General features: G+C 39.3%; 1 protein-coding gene across 1 annotated transcript in view; it reads left to right on the top strand.

Moving 5' to 3' along the window:
- Positions 1-21539, top strand: part of LOC139703337 (protein WWC3-like) — a 136076-nt gene extending 114537 nt beyond the window's left edge. Inside the window, exons 3-6 of the mRNA XM_071606659.1 lie at positions 3335-3444; positions 7725-7928; positions 19457-19533; positions 21456-21539. Of these exons, the coding sequence (XP_071462760.1) occupies positions 3335-3444; positions 7725-7928; positions 19457-19533; positions 21456-21539 (475 nt within the window). The remainder of the gene's footprint in view (positions 1-3334; positions 3445-7724; positions 7929-19456; positions 19534-21455) is intronic.
- The last annotated feature ends 536 nt before the right edge of the window (positions 21540-22075 follow it).

The raw sequence follows: 22075 nt of genomic DNA, 5'->3' as shown, positions 1-22075 counted from the left end.
CAGCTAACATTCATTTAAGTGGAGGGTGTGCACAAATTTAATAAACATGATTAGGAGTGGTGTTTTGTGCCTGATGGGCACAGTAACATGAAAACAGAAGTGGCTCCCACACAGTGGAGACAGTAGGAGTTTGGGAGTCAGACAAAACCTTATTGATAATTTGTAGAGAATTGAGCTGGACTTTGCAGGGCAAATGGGAATTGGGAATGACAGGGGTATTGGAAGCCTATCCACAGGCCCAGGGAAGGCTGAGGACAAGATGCTCAGACTAGAATGAGTGTTATGTTTTTTGGGGGGCAGATGAACAGACCTATCTACAGATTGTGTGGGTATATGGAGTGGGGGGAGTGATAGGGAGAAAAAGTAGAATGAGCTAGAAACTTTGTATGGGCTTGGGGAAGACTTTAGTACCAGCCCAGGGAACTTGGCAGACTGAATGCTATGCACCTTTGCACAGAGCAACTTGGCTTGAGGAAGAGTCTTTGGGCATTAGTCTCTCCATTAAAGTGAACGGATGATAATTGGCAAGAAAAAGGATCTTGACATTTTCTAGGATGAAGCTTTCTGCCTTGCTTGGAGCACTGGTTATCCCCCAGCCAAGCCTGATATCTCTTGTAGGTGGTTCCTAGCCTTATGCTGACAATGCAAGACCATGCTTTTTAACCAACAATAGCCAGAAACATCCCTTGCTGAAAAGCTAACACCAAAAGAACGCCAGTGTTCCAAACCCCAGGTAGTGCCCTTCTACTATTCAACTCTCCTCATTGTAGAGATGTGATCGATAGATTCTGAAACTGAATAACTTATCAGAGGAGATTTACTCATTGCTGATGTAATGTTACCCACTGACACCTTTCTTGAGAGAAAAACATCATTTTTATATTAATATAGTTTAGAATATTCATGATAGTATATGTTGTGCAAGAGAAAACCACAAAGTCCCTGTCTCATAAACATTTTGGGTAATTAGGGAAGTAAATCTAAACATTTTTTCCATATGCTTTTATTGGTGTGTTATAATTGTACATAATGGTGGGATCTGTTTATATAGTCATACATAACATATACAAATCAAAGCATTTTTGATGCTGTTATTGAAAATTGTACCAGGATTTGTTTATCTTCAATGAAGCCACAACTATCTGGACATCTTGAGAATGTGACATTCTGGTAGATAAGTCAGAAGAGTGGTGTAGATTTATTTTAATATTCTTGAATAGGACTAAATGTGCTCTGTGCATTTCAATACCTGCTGCTAGATGACAGCCTGCATCCTCACCATTGATGTCTTTTCCATGTCTGATGGACTGTGAGGGGCTTAGGCACTAGTTCTCTATTGCTGCATGATAAGTCACCTGAAATTTTTGACTGTATTGTCTCACATGATTTCTGTGGTGTGGGATTTGGAAGGGTTTGTGTGGATAGTTCTCACTTGGGGTCTCATGGGTTGTGGTAAAGATGGTGGCTAGGGCTTCTACATAAAGCCAATATGAAATTCACCAAAATGGCAGAAGTATCACTTGAATTGTAAAGTAAATGAATTAGGCTCAGAAGTGCCTTAAGGATGGGATTCCCACTTATATTTGTTGATTAAATGACATTGTATATAAATATGCTTAATATATGCTTGCTTTTGGTCATTTTTCTCTAGGCTTTTTTTTTTTTTTTGTACTGAGGATTGAATTTAGGGGCACTTGGCCACTGAGCTACATCCCCAGCATTATTTTGTATTTTATTTAGAGATAGGGTCTCACTGAGTTGCTTAGTGCCTCATTATTGCTGTGACTGGCTTTTGAACTCATGATCCTTCTGCCTCAGCTTCCTGAGCTGCTGGGATTACAAGGCGTGTGCCACCATGCCCAGCTTCTAAGCCTATTCTTGAATATTATTATGCTGGAATGGCAGTGGTACGCTCAGGACTCAGTTTGAGTTAAGGTAGGATTATTTTTGCTGTGATTTGGTCCAATTTAGGACTTTATTCATGTACAACACTCTGCTGCTACTTGCTTGGCTTGGAACCACACCACCATCTCACCATCCCAATCGGTAAGGGAATCCTGCTACAGATGTCAGTGTCAAGGGATTAGACAGAGTATGCAGTAGTTTATCTTGTGATGTGGTTTTTTGAGTGTATCATATATGGGAGGATGTGTATAGTCAATTTTCCCTTCTGGATACTTCTGTTTTTATATTGATGTTAACTTCTTAAAATCATATATTTAAAACTAAGATTAAATGAAGATCAAAATCAGAGTTGTTCTGATAATATTTATCAATTTCTCAGTGCTACTGGGAGAAATAGCCTTGTGGTCCAACCAGTTTGGGAAAATCATATATTCAAAATTCAGTTTTTGAGGCCTGGCTGTGGGTGTGATGTCTCACTTTCCCGGGGCCAGGGACTTGAACAGAAGAAGTGGGAGGGTTGAGCTTGTGAAATTTAGGTTATCGGATTCCCATGCATACCAGTCAGTGTGCATTTATAGAGACAACCAAAGAGATAGCTGCCCAGACTCAGACAATTATAGGTGTGTCCCGTTTTATACAACAGCTGCTGCCCTAAAACCATCTTGTCAATCAACATGATCAAGGCAGTGGGGGAGGGGGAAGCTCTGCCCAAAGAAATCCATGAAAAACAATTTACTTTCTCTCTTGTCAAGCCCAGGTTTCCTTAATCAGATTTCCCTCAAGAAGAGAAGTTTGTAGACAATGTGCTTTTGCTGTTTTTTCTCTAGAAAAACAAAAAATGGTCCTTTGAAATTTCTGATTCTTATAGTGCAGGAAGTGCTCAGAAGGCATCTCATTGTACTGTTACCTTGCTTGACTTTCTGCATTTGCTTGATGGTTGATGTTGGTTCATTAACTTATGACCATGGGTAGTGAAAATGCTGCAAGTGCATTGTGCATAGGTTTAAGTTGGTGTTCATGTGTGCTGGATGGAAACTGAAAGTTGTAAGAGAGAGCATTTCTCACGGAGTGAGAGCAGAGCATGGGTGCTCTCCAATTCTGGAAGAGTCACATTCCATTGTCATGGCCTCATTAATAGACTGTGTGGAAGAAGATGCTTGTTTTACCTGTTTTGTTGGTAACTGTCAATATCTGTTTTTGCTGGTATTTAAAGTGCACTTTGAGATAGTAATGCTTTTAATTATAAGTGTTACTAACATTGTTATTTACGCAAAGCTGGTGAATTTATTTTCCAACCAAATAGTTGTGGCAAAAGCAGTCAATTAGATAAGATAATGTATAATTTTGTTCTAAAACTAATTCTAGAATCAGCAGAGCTATACAAAACTAACCTGACTTTCAGATTTGTTTTCATAATTTTATTTTGCAGGATAACAAAGCCATTGACCTTTGCCGATTGTGTTGGGGACGAACTTCCTTTAGGATGGGAAACTGTATATGATAAACAAATTGGAATTTATTATATGGACCACATAAATAGTAAGTAGAGTGCCACACTTGCCATCATTACATGTAAATGATTGTTCAGGTTGAATCTCAAAAAATGCTAAAATGTTGTTTTGTAAAGCAAAACAATCGTTACCATCTGATGCAATGTGGAATGGATTTTATAAATATAATTGAAGTTTTCATTAACTGAGTGCTCAGTGCATGAAGCAGTTAGCTATGTGTTACTTGTGTCTTGCTGAGGACTGAATGTAATAAGTTTAATGCAGGGTTTTAATATTTAGTATAAGTAATAAATTTCCCAGGCAATCTGGAATCAGAAATACCTCTCATAATGGAAAGGTTTATTGCAAAGTAGAATTTAACAAGTTCCTGGAACAGCAAGTGCCCAAGTGGTTGCTTTAACACACCAAACCTTTTGATCTTCATGTGAAAGGAGAAAATGGTGTAAAGGTGACAGGTCTTTGATCTTGCTAGTGTCTTTTGTAGAACTATTTGGAGCAGTGGTTCTCAGCCTGGGGTGATCTTTGTCCCCTGGGGACATTTGGCAGTACCTAGAGGCATTCACAATAGTTGTGCCTAACAGAGGTGCTGCTGGCATTTAGTGGGTGGAGACCAGGAGTGCTGCTAAACATCCTACAGTGCACAGGATGGTCTCCCAACAGAGGGAATAGTGCCAAAGAAGGGAAACCTTGATACAGAGGCTCCATGTCATTCTACATCCATTCTCCACCCTCACTCTTGGCTTTCTGCTTCTTCATTAGCCTTTCTAGAACCGATCCCAACTAGGGTTCCATTTCTCACTCCCATTTTTATTCTAGCTCCCTTCAGTGTTTCTGTCATTGTCATATTACTACTGGGGACATGAAGCATGGCTTTCCCTTGCCTTGCTTTTTCTTTCAGTTTATTAAGTGTGGATCTGAAGATGCATGATGGATTTTTATATTCTTTCCCTCTCCAGTCCTGTGGTACCTCATGTTCCCTTAGTATGATTAACCTGGGCTGGTTTCTTTGGGGTCGATTCCTGAGTTTTGAATTGCCCATGATGTTTCAAGGTTGTGAGCATTCTTGTCTCAGATATTGAATGACATTGTCAGGCAGTGGGCTTTCCAATTCCTGGCACTAAGCTTTGTACAATTGTAGCCATTATTCAAAAACTGGCCAGTGATGATTGGAAACAGAAAATAAATATTGTCCTGGCCCCACTGGCCTCCCATGCAGGTATCCAAGTGGCAGGAGAGTTTCTAGGTGGATCTGCCACCCACTGGATAGAGTGAGGTACCTGGAAGAAGAGAAGTTGAGAGGCCCCAGCTGAAGACTGTTCTTCCAGTGGCACTCAGTTGGCTTGCCACCTCATGGCTATGTGTTTGGGTGAATATGGCTATCTTGGGTGGCCCTCTCAGCTGATAGAGTAAGAGGCAGTTCCTGACAGCCAAAACCCTCTCATTCTGTGAAACTACTATGCTATGGGACTGGGCAGTATGGCTGTACCACTAGGCTTTCTCCTTCCTGGGCCTAAGTAAGTATAGATGCTCACCAAATGGTGTAGACATTTGCCTTATACAACATTTCCAGAAAGTCTGCCTGCTGCTCTTGTGACCTAGGACCTGTTCTGGCCCGTCTTTCTTTAAACTCAGCACTTATCCACCAGCGCCCCTTGTTTACCATGACATTCCTTGCCCGCTCACTCACTGAATCACAGCAGGCGTTTATAGAACACCTTTGAACTGCCCACTCTCTTTAGGCCCTGGGCACCTAAGAAAGTAAAACCCATTCTTCACCCTCAAAGATTGACACTCTAAAAGTGGCCATGAACCCTAAAAGAAAATAGCCACCAAGGACTTTCTTCCAGCCACCAGGAACATAAAGGATGACCTAGCATGTGGAGGGTAGTGAGTGAGCATGAAAGCAGCTCTGAGGTCACATCACCTCCTTCATCTGAGACCTTCAAGGAACCCAACTCTTGATGACACAGGTTTAAAACTCTTTAAAGCAAAGATCTAAGGAATCAAATATTAACATTTGAACTATGCAGGTGGGGTGAGGGACCAGAGAGGCTATGGGTTGATACCCTCAAGATTCCTGAGACCCTCCAGGGCACTGGAACACTGTGAACAATGCCATTGGCTGGCTTCAGGGTGTCATGCAGCTGAATAAACATCAGGAACATCCGGGCAATTACGAAAGTACTGATTCTGCCCCACCCCAGTCCCATTGAATCTGAACTCTGGGGCTAAAGCCAGACTCTGATTTTTGTTTTTTGTTTTTTCGCTTTGTTTTATCTTTACCCATATAAGCTTTCAAGGCCTAGAGAGGCTTTCTAAGAGCCTGGGGTGGCAGTGTAAAGGGCTGATTAGGGGTATAGGCAGGAAGGTGGATGGGGATAATGTTTTCAGGAGAACCTGCTTTGGAACATTTAGCAAGCACACTTGTGTGGGTGGGAAAACAAGAATAGCATAAAATTTGCCTTACTAACCACTTTGAGGTGAAATTCACAGATCACAAAATGAACATTTTAAAGCGAACAGTTCAATAACATTTAGTGCATTCATAATATTATGCAACTGTCATCTCTGCTAGTTCCAAAACACTTTCATTAGCCCAACGGGAAAGCTATCCTCATTAATCAGTCATTCTGTATTGCCCTCTCCCCTAGTCTCTGCTAGCTGTTTCTGCTTTCTGTCCTTGTGAATTTGTACATTCTAGACATTTCATATCTATGGAATCATCTGTATGGCTTATTGTGTCTGGCTTCTCTCACTTAGCATGATGCTTTCAAGATTTCTCTATTTTGTAGCACATGTCAGTACTTCATTCCTTTTTATGACCTAATATCTTTCCACTCTCTAAATTGAGAGAAGATCCTGGGGATATAAAGCCTAAGGCAGAACCTTTGCTGTCCAGGGTTCATAATTTACCTGTGAAGCAGAAAATATAGAAATAAGTATGTGCCAACTGGTACAGGTGGTTAGGATGGCATTGTCAATTGTGCAGAGGAGAGACACAGACCAGGAGAGCCAGAGAAGGCTTCAAAAAGAAGGCCTTTGCAATGAGTCTTGGAAGGTGGTAGGCTGCCCTGGTGAGCAGAGAGGACAGAAGCAGCATAAACACAGGCACCAATGAGCTAGTCAGGCACATCTGGTGATTTTGGAAAAGTTGTCTGTATAGAGGTTGTTTGTGAGGAAAAGGACACAAAATAGAGATGAAGCTAGAAAACGAATTTTGGGACTCATGCTGTGGATACTGGATTTTGTGCTTTAGAAGAGGTACATATGAAAGAGGGTTGCAGCAGTTAGGAAGGTAATGTGGGTAAGTGCACTGAGGATGGGCTTTGTTGGCATGAGACAAGAAGCTGAGTGACTATGGGGAAAGATTGTGAGGCCCTGATTGAAGTAAGGGGAGACAGAGAAAAGGGCATATAGTCAGTCATTATTGTATTCAGCAGTAGGAATCACCACTTCTTGATAATCCTTAGAGTATTCTGGGGGGTGGGGGGAGAAGAGCACGAGTTCTTTGAGGATGATACTCAGCTTGGATTCCCAGGTTGGCTAAGTAGATAGATCCAGATACTGCTCATCGAGAGAGGGAAGCAGTGCATGGTGTGAGTTGTTTAATTTGGTTTTGCTTCTGGTAGTGAAAGGGCAGTGTGTGAGAACAAGTTGTGCTTCAGATGACTGGCTCAGAATTACTATGGGTCTGACAAGAAGGAGATGCATTTAGGAGGCAGCTGGGAATAAAAAAAAAATTGGAGCTCAAGATAGGAGTTGGAGCCAGAGGTAGATGTGGGCCCTTTCAAGAGCCTGCAGAGTGGGAAATGTGGGGAATTGTGCGTGGGAGGGGAATGAGAAAAGGAAAAGAGTAGCAAGTCAAGCAGGGGACAGTAGTGTTTTTACACATCCCATGTGAAGACTGTTCTTCTCACTGACTTCTTCACATCTCATGGTGAAGAAGTCAGTGAGAAGAACATTGTAATTATCCATTATACAAATATCCATTAACAGTTTTGAACTCATTTGGGTGCATCTGCTTGGGCACTTATTTAAAGTATGGTCTTTATTGATGAAAGGATCGTCTTGTCTTTCCTCCTCCACTGAACTATTTCATATCTGTAGAGTTTTCTTTTTGTCTGAACTTTGGAAATATAAGTAGAAGATGTTCCAAACTTCAGAAAGGTTCATGATGTGAAACCTTTCACAATGTTCATCCTGATAATTAGTTAATTTTCATATTGACTAGTAGCATAATGCATGACTGTTGGACAACCTACAGATGTTACCCTCAAGACACTCATTTCCTTATCATCTTCCTTTTAGAGCTTACCCAGATTGAGGATCCAAGAGAGCAGTGGAGGCGAGAGCAGGAACGGATGTTGAAGGAGTATTTAATTGTAGCCCAGGAGGCTCTCAATGCCAAGAAAGAAATATACCAGATCAAGCAACAGCGGTTCGAGCTGGCCCAGGAGGAATACCAGCAGCTGCACAAACTGTGTGAGGACGACAGCCGCTCGTATGCTAGCTGTGAGTTGACTTGTTCCCTTCACTGAATGCATGTGACTTTAAAAGCCATCTCCCTGCTAAGTTATCTGCAAACAACCAACTTTACTCGGGCAAGATGGTTTTGTAAAGGCTCCAATCTCATACTATTAGCTAATGGATATTTATCAAATACTCACTTTGTGCTCAGATATTAAAATATGGTGGTGATTAAGAAAGGAAAGGTCCCTCTCCTCATGAAGCTACATTCAGGTGGGAAAAGTGAAAAATAAATGAGCTAACAAAATTTCAGGTCATGCTATGAGACAATCTCCTGTCTCATGATTGTCAGTTTTGAAGACACTTCACTCAGAGACCAGTGCACTTAATAGCTGTCTTACTATGTGCCTTGAGGGAATGGAGGCAACTCAGGTATAATGATATGGTGCTTCCAAGTCATATTTCTCCTGGTCTTCAGATATTGGTTCAAATATTGCAACTTAATATTGCTTGTCTGGAGTGACCTCTTGGGGAATGATTCCCTTATTCCTGGGTGGGAAGATTTGGGAGTCTGCAGGCATGCTCAGCTCCTGTCTGTCTGTGGAGGCCTTTCCTGGGATTTAATCTTTATTGGGCAGTACACTGAAGGAGAAGGAACCCAGTCTAACCCAAAGAATAAGAGAAATCTGACCCCCAAGTAAATGGCTGTATCTACTGTTCATGCTTTTTTCCCCCTTTTTTGGTGGTGCTGGGGATTGAACCCAGGGCCTTGTGTACAAAAGGCAAGCACTCTACCAACTGAGCTATATCCCCAGCTGGACCCTACTGTTCTTCAGAGGAATGCTTCCTTAGTTTCAGAGGGTACCAGAGATGAGCTCCCATTCATTAGTGCTTAGTGGGTGCTCAGGGATGGAAGGAACCAGGTCTGGTCTCAGAAGCCAAATCCTTTTTTTTTTTTTTTAACTGATGATAACTGCTCAAGCTAATCCCTTCCCAACAGAATTGTCACACTCAATAGTCCATGGCTACCATGTCTTGGGGGCCATGGATCTTGGAGAGAATATATGAAGTTAGTACCACTAAGTTTTATTTTATCAAAACCTAAGTCTAGTGACACACAGGAGTATGTATGTGTGACATTATTGTCATGTTATCAGGTATTTGGCTCTGGTGACCAAGCTTTGAACATAAAAGATGTGATCATAGCTATATTCTGTGTTGCAAGACAGAGTGGAATAAATGCCAAGGGGCCACATGTCTTGTGCTCTTTTTATTGCACTACTGTCAAAGGTGAAAGAAGCATAGAAAACTGTGGACAGTGGCGAGGTTTTGCCTCTGTAATAGGAATGTAAGATGTCTTTCTTACCATGTGCCTTGAGGGAATGGAGGCAACTCAGGTATAATGATGTGTTGCTTCAAAGTCACCTTATCTTCTGGTCTTCAGATATTGGTTCATGAAAGTTTTTTATTGATTCTTTTTAGTTATATATGACAATAGAATCCATTTTTATATAGTTACACAAGCATTTTCTATAATATATCTCATTCTAATTAGGACTCCAGTACATGCAAGTTTTTTTTTTTTTTAAAGTTTCCATGAAAAGGTGATAGGTCAGCTCAGTGCAGAATTTTATGGACTGGTTTCTTCTCTCCATAGTTTTCATGTAATGCCTTTCTCTGATTATCATATTGGGGTAATGCTAGCTTTATAGAATAAATTGAGAAGTTTTCTCTTCAATTTACTGTAAGAATTTTTATGGGATTAATATTAATGCTTTCTCAACTGTTTGATAGAATGTATCAGAAAAGCCACAAAGGCTTGGAGTTTTTTGTGGTAATGTTTTTAACTATAGAGTCCAATACCTTTGATAGATATAGGGTTGTTTTTTAAAATTTTTTCCTCTTGAATCAGTTTTGGTATTTGTATGTTCCAAAGGTTTTGTTCTTTTTATCTAATCTTAAACTCAGCAAACTTTTCTATAAAGAGTCAGTAGTGACTATTTTATACTTTGTGGGCTACTGGATCTTAGTCCCCACTACTTAATACTTTTGTTATTGGGCAAAAGCACTCAGAGACAATATGTAAATGAATGTGTCTGGCTGTGTTCCAATTAAAGTATAAATACAGGTAATAAGCCAGATTTGGCCCATAGGGAGTTTGTCAAACTATGATGTGAGCTGTCAAGTCTGTATTGTTTGTAGTCTCCCCTTGTTATCCTTTGACTCTCTGTAGGATACAAGGTGTGAATCCTCTTTCATGCCTGATATTAATAATGTCTGTCTTCTTTTCCTTTATTATAAGTGTAACTAAACTTTTGTCAATTTTATTTATCTTTACAATGAACTGGCTTTTGGTTTTCTTTCCCCCTCTGCCTCTTGTCTTTTTTTCTATTGATTTTCATTATTTTTTATTTCCTTCTTTCTACTTAGTTTATCTTTAATTTGTTCTTCCCTTTCTGGCTTCCTAAAGTGGAAACTTAGATCACTGAATTTAGACCTTAGTCTTTCACATAGCCTTTAAAGGTGCAAATTCTTGAAGCTCTCTTTAATTCATCCCATACATTACTATATTTTAAAATTTTTATTCCTTTCAAAATATGTTTTCATTTCTATGTGATTTAGATTTTGACCCATGGGTTCTTTAAAAGTAAGTTGTTGGGGGTTGGAGTTGTGGTTCAGTGTTAGAACACCTGCCTCGTATGTGTGAGGCACTGGGTTTAAAAAATAAATACATAAAAATAAAAGTTCATCCACAACTAAAAATATATATGTATATGTATATTTTAAAAAGTAAGTTGTTGGGAATTTTAAAAGATAACATGTTGTTATTGATTTCTAATCTAATTCCATTGTGGTCAGAGACTAACCAAGCTAAAATTTCAATCTTTTGAAATCTACTGAGATGACTTTTATGGCCCACCATGTGGTATCTCTTGGTGATCTCAAGAACAGATGCCCTTGGACTTGATGCCTCAACATCACACCTAGCTGAAACATTGACTTATAACTGGTTCTGAGATCATGTAGTTCATACAGCTTTCAGAAAGCTACTTGGCAGAAGCAAGGTTAAACCAAACAAAATTGCCATTTGTTTGCTAAATAAATTGAATATTGGCAGTTTCTTATGATTCAACCTAATAGTGTGTTTCTTTCCCATATCCCTTAGGCACTTTATCTGTTACGTTTTGGGTTTGGTTAGGTCCCCAAAGAGGCCCTCAAATCAATCTTTCAAAAAGTGGAACAGAAGAAGTACATATCAGAAAAACTTGGTAGGAAGTTTCTTTCTCGTGATTAAAAAGAAGAATTGAGTTAAGAGAAGGTGGTGTGTGTTATGTACTAGCTACAATCAGTGCAGCCAGAATTTCAGCTTCAAGGAGTGTGGGCACTCTGGACTGTACACCTTTGAAGAGGTAGATATAGGGGAACCTTAGAGCAGCCACTCTGAAGGTGGAGATGGGGAAACCCAATGCAGTGTTGAGCCTGTGGAGTAAGGTTATTCAGTACTTAGAGTCCTATGGATCTGGGATATTCAGCAAGATTGGCTTTTGTATTTCCATCGCCTTTTTATGCTCTTGATGTTTGGGCAAATAAGGAATTATACTTAATTGCATTCCTTCCTGTACCCCACAGAATTTTATTAATGCTCAGTAAAAATACTCAAGACGCTATCTTTCTCAAGACGCTGTCTTTGAAGTGGTGTCTGCTTCTTCAGTAGAGGAAACTGACAGTTCTGTAGTGTTGAGAATTGAATATACCCATCAGTTTCCATTGGCTGACCTGTGAAGTCTTGGTTTAGACAGAGTCCCTTCTCCATGTGAATAGGTTGCCTTGGAGGCCAGAATTAGGCCTGTCTGTTTTCATGAAAGGGCTAGAGATGCCAGTGGAGCTTCCTGGGGCCTCTTAGCTCACCAGGGAAAAAGTCAACTATGAATGGAATCTAGGAGTTAATCCAAGTGGTTTATCAAATTGCTCTGTCCCTAGGGCTCCTACTAGGCTCTTTTAGTCTGTTGTTTAACCTGAACAACTGATTACAATGAGGAAAACCCTGATAGTCATGACTCAAATGAATTCTTTCTGGCCACAGGATAAAGTTCAGTACAGTGATCCTGTTGGTTTGAATTGCTGATTTAACAGATGGCTTGCACAGCCATGTCAGAGGTAATGGGCCCACGTTGGTAGCTGCTGTGGCTGTACCACAGCACATCTGGCTCCAGTTGGCTACTTGGATCTTACAGCCTCTCCATCTCTTTCACTGCCAGTTGATCACCTGAAGCAGGGAGGTGACTCCTTGCTCTGGTACTGGGAACTATATATCACCTGGATTTACTTTGTTACTTCTTCATTGATAATAACTTGAAGTAGAAGAAAACAATATTCAATAAGGTAGTGTTTCATATGCTTTGTTATGTTTTCCACATTGTAACCTCTGCTATCATCTTGGGAAACTGAATCAATCGACTAAATTACTTCTTCAAGGTTATATACCCAGTAAATGATAGAATTTGAATTTGAACCCAGATCTATTTTTTTCATGGCTGTCAGTTCTCTGTACTATTTCCCAGACAAACAAGGCAGCTCAGAAGAGCTGATTGCATTTTTAGAATGCTTAACTTCTCTTTCAAGTTATCTGAAAATAAAGGCTGGTTATAAATGGACAGGTTGTATGGCAATTATACAACAATAAAGGGGCAAGAGGAAAGCAGAGCACTTTCTACTTCTTGACTTTCTCATGGCCCATGTAGGATCACTCAGCTATTTCTTCACTTTTTGACAGGTATTTATTAAGTACCCACTGTTGGTATATACTAAATGCTAGGAACACACTTTATTCCTAATGGCTGATCACAGGGGAGAATGAGGCAATAATGATAAACAGCCATTTTTAATGTTGGAGCAGAAGGGTGTGGGGAGGAGTGGAGGAGAGGAAGTGCATCTCACTTATACCCTTCAAAAATTTTCTCCTGAGCTATTGAAATCATCAGAAAAAAACTCCATTCATTGGAGAGGAAAGATTTTGTGTCAATGTTGAGCCATCTGGTATCTAAGAATATCCAAGCCTTGACCTTTTTTGCTCCTGACCAAAACAAATTCAGATGCTTTGCTGGATTAGCTGGAGCACAATCTCCAGGAACCAAGATCCCAACTCTATTTCTATGGGCCTCTGAGCTCACTGCCTGGTGCTCAGTCCTATTTTCTGCTTTGTAGAATACTGGGATGAGACTGGTTCACAATGGGCTCATTCTCTCAGTGGCACACCTGATAATTTTTCTACAGCTTTATTTTTTTTTTAACTTTTTTTTTTATTGTTGGTTGTTCAAAACATTACATAGTTCTTGATATATCATCTTTCACACTTTGCTTCAAGTGGGTTATGAACTCCCATTTTTAGCCCATATACAGATTGCAGAATCACATCAATTACACATCCATTGATTTACATATTGCCATACTAGTGACTGTCGTGTTCTGCTACCTTTCCTATCCTCTACTATCCCCCCTCCCCTCCCCTCCCCTCCCCTCTTCTCTCTCTGTCCCCTCTACTGACCTTCATTTCTCCCCCTTGTATTATTTTTCCCTTTCCCCTCATTTCCTCTTGTATGTTCTTTTGTATAACCCTGAGGGTCTCCTTCCATTTCCATGCAATTTCCCTTCTCTCTCCCTTTCCCTCCCACCTCTCGTCCCTGTTTAATGTTAATCTTCTTCTCATGCTCTTCGTCCCTACTCTGTTCTTAGTTACTCTCCTTATATCAAAGAAGACATTTGGCATTTGTTTTTTAGGGATTGGCTAGCTTCACTTAGCATAATCTGCTCTAGTGCCATCCATTTCCCTGCAAATTCTATGATTTTGTCATTTTTTAATGCAGAGTAGTACTCCATTGTGTATAAATGCCACATTTTTTAAATCCATTCGTCTATTGAAGGGCATCTGGGTTGGTTCCACAGTCTTGGCCAAGGACCTGAACAGACACTTCTTAGAGGAGGACATAGAATCAATCAACACGTACATGAAAAAATGCTCACCATCTCTAGCAGTCAGAGAAATGCAAATCAAAACCACCCTAAGATACCATCTCACTCCAGTAAGATTGGCAGCCATTATGAAGTCAAACAACAATAAGTGCTGGCGAGGATGTGGGGAAAAGGGTACACTTGTACATTGCTGGTGGGACTGCAAATTGGTGCAGCCAATTTGGAAAGCAGTATGGAGATTTCTTGGAAAGCTGGGAATGGAGCCACCATTTGACCCAGCTATTCCCCTTCTTGGTCTATTCCCTAAAGACCTAAAAAGAGCATGCTACAGGGACACTGCTACATCGATGTTCATAGCAGCTCAATTTACAGCTTTATTTTGTAGATTTCTCTTCTCCATTTTTCTTTGCAACATGTTCACCTCTCTGCCTTCTTTTTAAATGAGGAATGCATTCATTATCTCAGAAGCCTTTTCTAGTGTTACTCCTTCATTCTTGAGAAACCTCTGGCATCTACCCAGATATGCCATTTATCTGGCATTCAGATAAATGATGTGATGATTTTCAGGATCTTCTGGAAGAAATTCTTATTTATATATTTTTTTGTGGTGCTGGGGATTGAATCCAGGGCCTTGTGCATGTGAGGCAAGCCTTCTACCAACTGTGCTGTAACCCCAGCCTTGGAAAAAATTCTTGCATGAGTAGAATTATAATCTGAGCTACAGGTTTGCAGACTATGTTAGTTCTGCTGGCTGAATCCTGTCCAATGCAGGTGTTGCAAATAACGTCTTCTTGGAACACAGCCATGCCCATTCACTCACTTGTTGTCTATGGCAGCGAAAAAAGCAGAATTGAAAATTCAACACAGACTGTATGGTCCACAGCAAAATGTACTGATTCTCTGTCCCTTTGCAGAACCAGTGGTTCTTAACCTTGGCTGCAAGTTCAAATTTCCTGGAGGGCTTTTAAAAACTACTAGGGCCTGGGCCCTATGCTGCCCCTAGATTTATTTAATTGGCCTTTGATGGGGGAGGCAATATTTTGCATGTTTCTTTAAAGCTCCCCAGGTGGTTCCTGAGTCAAGATCTACTGGTTTAGATTGACTGTGTATGTCCCTTCTAGCAGCAGGAATGCGACTTTGTTATCCTGACTGCCAGGAGCAATACACTGAAAGTATCTTTAGGTGCCTGGGAAAGAGTCAGCCTTATCTCCAGTGAGAAGGTGCTGACTCACCCTGGATTCTTGGGTCAGGTGGTGGTGAGGCTTGACCTTATCAGCCATCAGTCCTGCCAACATTCTTTCCGAGGCTCCAAGCCCATCCCACAAAAACTATCTTCCCTCGCTCCTAGCTAAAGGATTTCTCATCTGCTGTCTGAGTTAGGATAAAGGCTACAGTCAATCTGTTCGGACTTTTGTTTTCCTTCACATGAGCATGTTGGAGCAGGCAGGAGAAAAATGGATCATGCAGCATTTTCCCCACATATTAGTCTGCAAGCCTCAATCTTGGAGGCAGTAGTAGAGTACATGTGTTTACTGAGAGATAATCCCCCAGGAGTTCTAGACACAAATTCTTTTATGAATGATGGCATAGTATAGATCAAGTCATTACAAATTCAGTCTTTTAATCTACAAAATGGGGAAGCATAATCATCATCTCCCTTTCATGAAGATTTTTGAAAATAGGTGAAATAATTGTGAAAGGGCCTCTAAAATAGCAAGGTATAATAATTTAAATTGCTGTGGTCCAGCTAAACTATAACCTTATTATTATATCATCTGAAGCAATATTTTATGCCGGAGCCGACTCCTTAAGCTATTTAATAGCTCTGCATATTCAACTCTCTAGAGAAAAGAAAGTTCCAAGGTGGCAGTCTGGTCTTTATCATAAACTTTGAGATTAGAGACATGTTTACCAGAGGAAGAACTTTTTATAAATGTTGTAGAGTGCATGCTGTTAAAAAGGGGGTCTGGAATCCTAAAACTCTAAAAATGGTTCTGTTAGACCTATGGGAGGATCTAAGAAACTGAGGCTTTTATTTATAAATTGAACTATACTATTTCAAAGTTATGCCAGTGTTCACAACTATTCTTAGTATTTGGAGATAAAAGTTATTCATGGTCTTAGGTACTTGAGTTGCCTTATTCCCTTGTTTCAGACCTGGGATTTCATAATTGTAGAGACCATAGGTAAAGTTATATGAATGGTATAAGTAAAATCTGTCATTTGGGATGATTTTAGCTGTAAGTAATGGAAAACTAACTTTCATGGGCCTGGACAACATGGAAATTCATTATCACATAATAGTCCTTTGGGGGCTGGGTGGAGTTTTTCCATTGTTGTATCTGATGGCTCCATGTGTTCTTGGTTTATCAAATTTGATGTCTAGGACTGAGTATGCACCAAGTCTCCTAGAGGAGAGGTAGCTACTTGTCAACATTGGAGTTCTATTAATTAGGAAGGAGAAATGGGAGGAAGGCTGCTGCATTGATGTCCAACAGTACTAACCACATGCTCCTTTATGTATTTCAAGTCTCCACTGATTTTTCCTATGAAATTGCAGGCAGAAGAAGTTTGGTGGTAATGATTTCCAGTCATTGTTACTGATGTTAAACATTGAAGTTAACTTTGCTGAAATCCCGTGGTGGGGTTACTTTCTACTCTTAATGTGATAAATCCCAGGCGATAACCATTGGAATTGTCTTCCTATTAAGTTGACCAGTTGTACACACATGTAAAGGAGGAGGCAGCCATCTGTAGCCTCATTTGTGTATTGCTTCCCTCCAGGGTAGAGGGCCTTTAAGCTCAGGTCTGGGAGATTTAAGTCCCAGGACTTCATTGTGAAGGTTTTCTATAAACAATTTTTTGTCTCTTGAGGGCACATTGTTTGAGTTATTGCTTTCATTACTGATCTTAAATGAAACCCATAAGTCCGGCAATATTTAAGTCATAGGATTTGGAAATAGCCGTTCTCATCTAACAGTTTTTTTTCAGTGCTGGGGTTTGAATCCAGGGCTTCACACATGCTAGGCAAGTGCTGTACCACTGAATTACATCCCCTGCCCATGAAATTTGTTTTAAAAATATTTTATTTTGTATCCTTGAGAGATCACAATTTTAAGTATAAGAACATTTGAGATAAAACTGGCAAACATTTAGCTCCTCTAGATATTTATTTCCAGTAGAACCAGATTGAAGTTCTGACCAAATGGGGCTTGAATAGAAGATTTTCCATAGAACCATTTTTAAAATGGGATATCTGAACTGCTCAAATTAACTTTGGATATTGTTCTAATTGAAGTTTTAAATAATCCTGCTGTGTAAGCTACTTAATGGTTTTGAGCTATCCTTTCCAATATAAAGCCAGAAAAGGATTTTTTTCTCTTGCCACATTCTTTGTTGGTATGTTATAGTTGTACATAATCATGGAATTTGTTGTTACATATTCATACATGTACACACTATGACAATATAATTTGACCAATATCATTCCCCAGCACTCCCCCTCTCCTTCCCTACCTTCTAGTCCCTTTCCTCTACTGATCTCCCTTTGATTTTCATGAGATTCCCCACCATTCCACCTTTTCTTTCCCTTTTCTTTTCTAGTTTCCACATATGAGAGAAGATATACAACCCTGATCTTCTGAGTTTGGCTTGTTTCACTTAACATAATGGTCTCAAGTTCCATTCATTTTCCTACAAATGACCTAATTTCATTTTTCTTTAGGGCTGAATAAAACTCCATTGTGTATATATATATGCCACATTTTCTTTATCCATTCATTCTCTGATGGAACCTAGGCTGATTACATAGTTTGACTATTGTGAATTGTGCTGTTGTAAACATAGGTATGCTTGTATCACTGTAGTATGATGACTTTAATTCTTTAGGCTAATACTATGGAGTGGTATAGCTGGGTCATATGACAGTTCCATGCCTAGTCTGTTAGGAACCTCCATACTGATTTCTGTAGTGATTTTACTAATTTACAATCCCACCAACAATGTAAAAGTGTTCCTTTTTTCCCCACATTCTCTCCAGTGTTTATTAGTATTTGTATTCTTGATGACTGCTATTCTCACTGGTGTGAGATGAAATTTTAATGTAGTTTTGATATGCATTTCCCAATTGCTAATAGTGTTGAATATTTTTCATATATTTCTTGGTCATTTGTATTTTTTCTTTTGAGAATTGTCTGTTTAATTAATTTTCCCATGCATTAGTTGAGTTATTTGACTTTTTGGTGTTATATTTTTAGAGTTCTTTATATAGTCTAGATATTAATCCTCTGTTGGAAGAGTAGGTAGCAAAGCTTTTGTCCCATTTTGTAGGTTCTCTTCACATTACTAATTGTTTTCTTTGCTATGCAGAGCTTTTTAATTTGATGCCATCCCGTTTATTAATTCTTGTCATTAAGGAAAGGATTTTGAACTAAGTTATAGTTCTAGGCACCTAAGTTAACTGTGTGACAGTCAACCTTTGGTACTCAAACCAAAAAAGTAAAAGAAGGGGTTATGGCCCTGCTGATGGATTTTCTGAGCAGGTGATATTAAGGACAGTAACCAGGAGGCTGATAATACTAGTGTGGAATGACTCACAGATGAAGACAGATGAGCTGAGGAAGAGAATTGAAGTCAAATTGCCATAATACAAAAGCCTGTAGTTTCAGACACCAAAAGAAAGGAGCCAGAAACATCAAGAAAAAGCTATGCAGAGAGATGGAAGGAGTGGTAGAAATGAGAAACAGCCACTGGCTGCTCTGGCCACTGGAGTACTAGAAAAGAAGTGCAGTTCTCTGTGCCGACAGAAATTGGCAGAGAGCACTTAGCCTGTAAACAGCTTTGTGGAGCTTATTCACCCTGAGTATTGGCTATTCATACTAATGACACTGTGTCTGTAAAAAGCATTTAAATCATGTGCACTGCACTGTTTAAGAAAGCATTGAGTGATGTGATATATTTAAGCTAAATATCCATCAATGACAAGCAACTAGAATAAAACCATGAGTGCCTCATTTAAGTTTCTGGGAACAAAAAACTTGAGGGTGCAACTTTCCTCAACTTTGCCAGACTAGTGTAGTACTAGTAGTGGCATAGTACAAATCTGCCTTTTTTATTTTATAAATTTTTAATGTGTCAAAAATTGAAGAAAATGAATACAAAATCAAAATGCAACCACAGAAAATAATCATAGTTAACCTTTTGCTTCTATCCTTCAGTGACTTCCATATATGTATATTGGAAAAGACAGGAACAAGGGGTTCATACTGCTTATACCTGCACATAGGACAGCTTTCCATGCCATAATCACCTCTTGTTTCCTCTTGTGTATGTATGTTTTTTAACCCTAGTAGATTTGTAGTAGAAATAAATAGGGTTTGATTTTCCTGCAGCCATATATTTTCCTATATGGGATCATGAAGAAAATCTTGATGAAAAAAATCAAACCTCAGGATTTGAGGTTGTGCAATGTTAATTCTTTAGGAAACAGTGCCCACTTAAATCAGATATTTAGAATTAATTATTTAATATGGTAAATCAGAAGTTCCTTGTGTTTATTTATTTTAAGGATCTATTGTAAAATAAAATATTTTTCTTCTATTTAGCCTTCTCAGGATATTCAACAAATACAAAGTATGACCCACACCAAATTAAAGCCGAAATAGCAAGTCGTCGGGATAGGGTGAGTAAAACTAGTATTTTTACAACTAGATTCACCATACACATTCTTCTCTTTTAAAATTTTGGTGTTTATTTTGATATATTCATAAATGCATATAACATAGTTTTCTCCATTTTAATCCCTAGTATTATCCCCTTCCCTTCCATCCTCCCTCCATTCACCCCCTTCCTCTACAGTATTGGTCTTCCTTTTATTTATTTAATTGGTGCATTATTATATATAAAATTGGAATTTATTGTGATATATTCATGCATGCACATAGCATAATTTGGTCAACTATATTCCCCACTTCTTCCCCTTCACCTCCTTTCCTCTCTCATCTTTTATCCCCTGCTGCTTCTCTACTTTTCTCCCTTCTATTTCTATGAGATCCCCTTGATTTTATTCCTTTTTAATCTCCAGCTTCCACTATGAAAGAAAACATTCAACCTTTGACTTTCTGGGTCTGTCTTCTTTCTTTCTTTCTTTTTTTTTGGTCTTGTTTTATTTCACTTAGCATGATGTTCTCCAGTTCTATCCATTTTCATTCTTCTTCTGAGTAGAGCTCCATTGTGTACATATACCACATTTTCTTTATTCATTCATCTGTTGATGAGACTTGTTCTACTACATGCTTTTTATGTAAAATTATTAATCATGGTTCATTTTTGTGGTTATCAGTGTATCTAACATGTTTTAGTAAGATTTTTAATTTCTTGGTTTATTATTGTTTTTTGTTTTGTTTTGTTTTACTTTCCACTTTTTCCAATAAAAGGAAAAAAGTTTCATTTTGAAGCCTTAGCTCACTTGACAAAAGATAGCCTGTATCCCTGTGTATTTCATGGGGCTGGACTCACCAGCTTTGGGGAAGACATGGTAACATCAGGGCCCAGTCTCATAAGGCTACTTCTCTGGACTACAGAGGTGCCAACTTTGTCCCTTAGCAGCCTCAGCAACTAATGTTCTCCACTGGGTGACTAGTCCTAGAGGGATGGATTCTACCACAGTGTTTGACCAGAAGGGTTCAGATGCTCCTTCCCTGGTGATGCCTGGATGCTTCAAGTGTCACCTCATTTTATCCCATCAGACCTTTGTCTTGGCTGTCTACGAAGGATGACTTTTTTTTTTTTTTTTTTTGTAACAGGGATTTAGCACCCAGGGGTGCTGAACCACTGAGCCACATCCCCAGCCCTTTTTAATATTTTATTTACAGTCAGGGTCTCATTGAGTTGCTAAGTGCCTCGCTAATCTGCTGAGACTGGCTTTGAACTCACGATCCTCCTGCCTCAACCTCCTGAGTTGCTGGGATTACAGGCATGTGCCACCATGCCTGGCTGAAGGGGGTCACTTTTGTTGCATGTGTGAAAAAGCACAGGGGACACATTGAGGCCTCTCCTTCTCCTGGTCTGTCATTCTCTGAACCAGGGTATATCTTTTAGGTAGTGGATCTCAAATTTTAGCATAGTTAAGAAAAATACCTGAGAGCTTTGTGAAAGTACAGAATTCCAGGTTAACTCCTGGGATTTATGTAGTCCTAGAGCCGGTCCAGAATCTGTTTAGAAAAGCCTAGCAGGCAGTTGAGTTTCAGGTAGTAGAGACCCACCTTTTAGAAACAAAAGTTTCCTAGGTCTAGTAAGTAGAAGGAAGGATAATGAAGTATTACAAGTTTGCTAATTGTAACATAGAAATTGTTACCTCAAAAAAGAAATAGTTATACAGGTTTCCCACGTGGGTAGGGAACTGTCAGCAACTGGGGATTTTGGTGTCTAAGCAAGGCGGTTCTTCCAGAGTGGTGGTGGTTTTATCTGTGCAAATGGAAGTTCATGGAGGGAATAGATGATCCTTGAAATTGCAAGCGAATTAGAAACTTAAATGACAGTGCAAATAACAACTATAGAAACCGTTTTTCACAGCTTGTTTTTGAAAATGGAATTTGTCTTTAGCTTTCCAGATTAAAACGAGAGCTGACCCAGATGAAGCAAGAACTACAGTACAAAGAAAAGGGCGTGGAGACCCTGCAAGAGTGAGTTGCCTGCATGTGTAGATGAGAGCATTTGCCTGTGATTTCCTGTTGTCTTGACTAATTGGGCTCCTGGACACATGTACCCAAAGTTTCATGACCTTTGCTTTTATGCCTTTATTTATGCTTGTTCTTTCCCAATATTATACATCAGAGTCTCTCTGTCTCTTAAAGATTTTTTAATCCTTTAAATGGGAACACTGAGAAAAGAAGACCTTTATTTGTATGTATTATTTGTATGTTCATAGCTCTCCTTTCCAAGGCACACATGACCATTTGCATTTGAATTTGGGTTTTTTAAATTTTATTCTTTTAAAATTTTTATTCTAAAATTTAAATTAATTAAAGTAAAAAATTTAGAATTTAGTTTCTCATTCTCAGTAGCCATGTCTGAAGTGCTCAGTAGTCACATGTGGTTAGTGCACATTTTTTTCCACCATGACACTAGTGTGACATTTTGGACCAGATAACACACTTTGTGAGTGTCATTCTGTTACTGTAGGATGTTGAACAGCATCCCTGGCTTTTACCTGATAGCTGCCA

The sequence above is a fragment of the Marmota flaviventris genome, chromosome X (genome assembly GCF_047511675.1).
Source record: "Marmota flaviventris isolate mMarFla1 chromosome X, mMarFla1.hap1, whole genome shotgun sequence".
Taxonomy (NCBI): Eukaryota; Metazoa; Chordata; class Mammalia; order Rodentia; family Sciuridae; genus Marmota; species Marmota flaviventris.
Note: the sequence above shows the minus strand (reverse complement) of the source record. Positions and strands in the feature narration are given on the sequence as shown.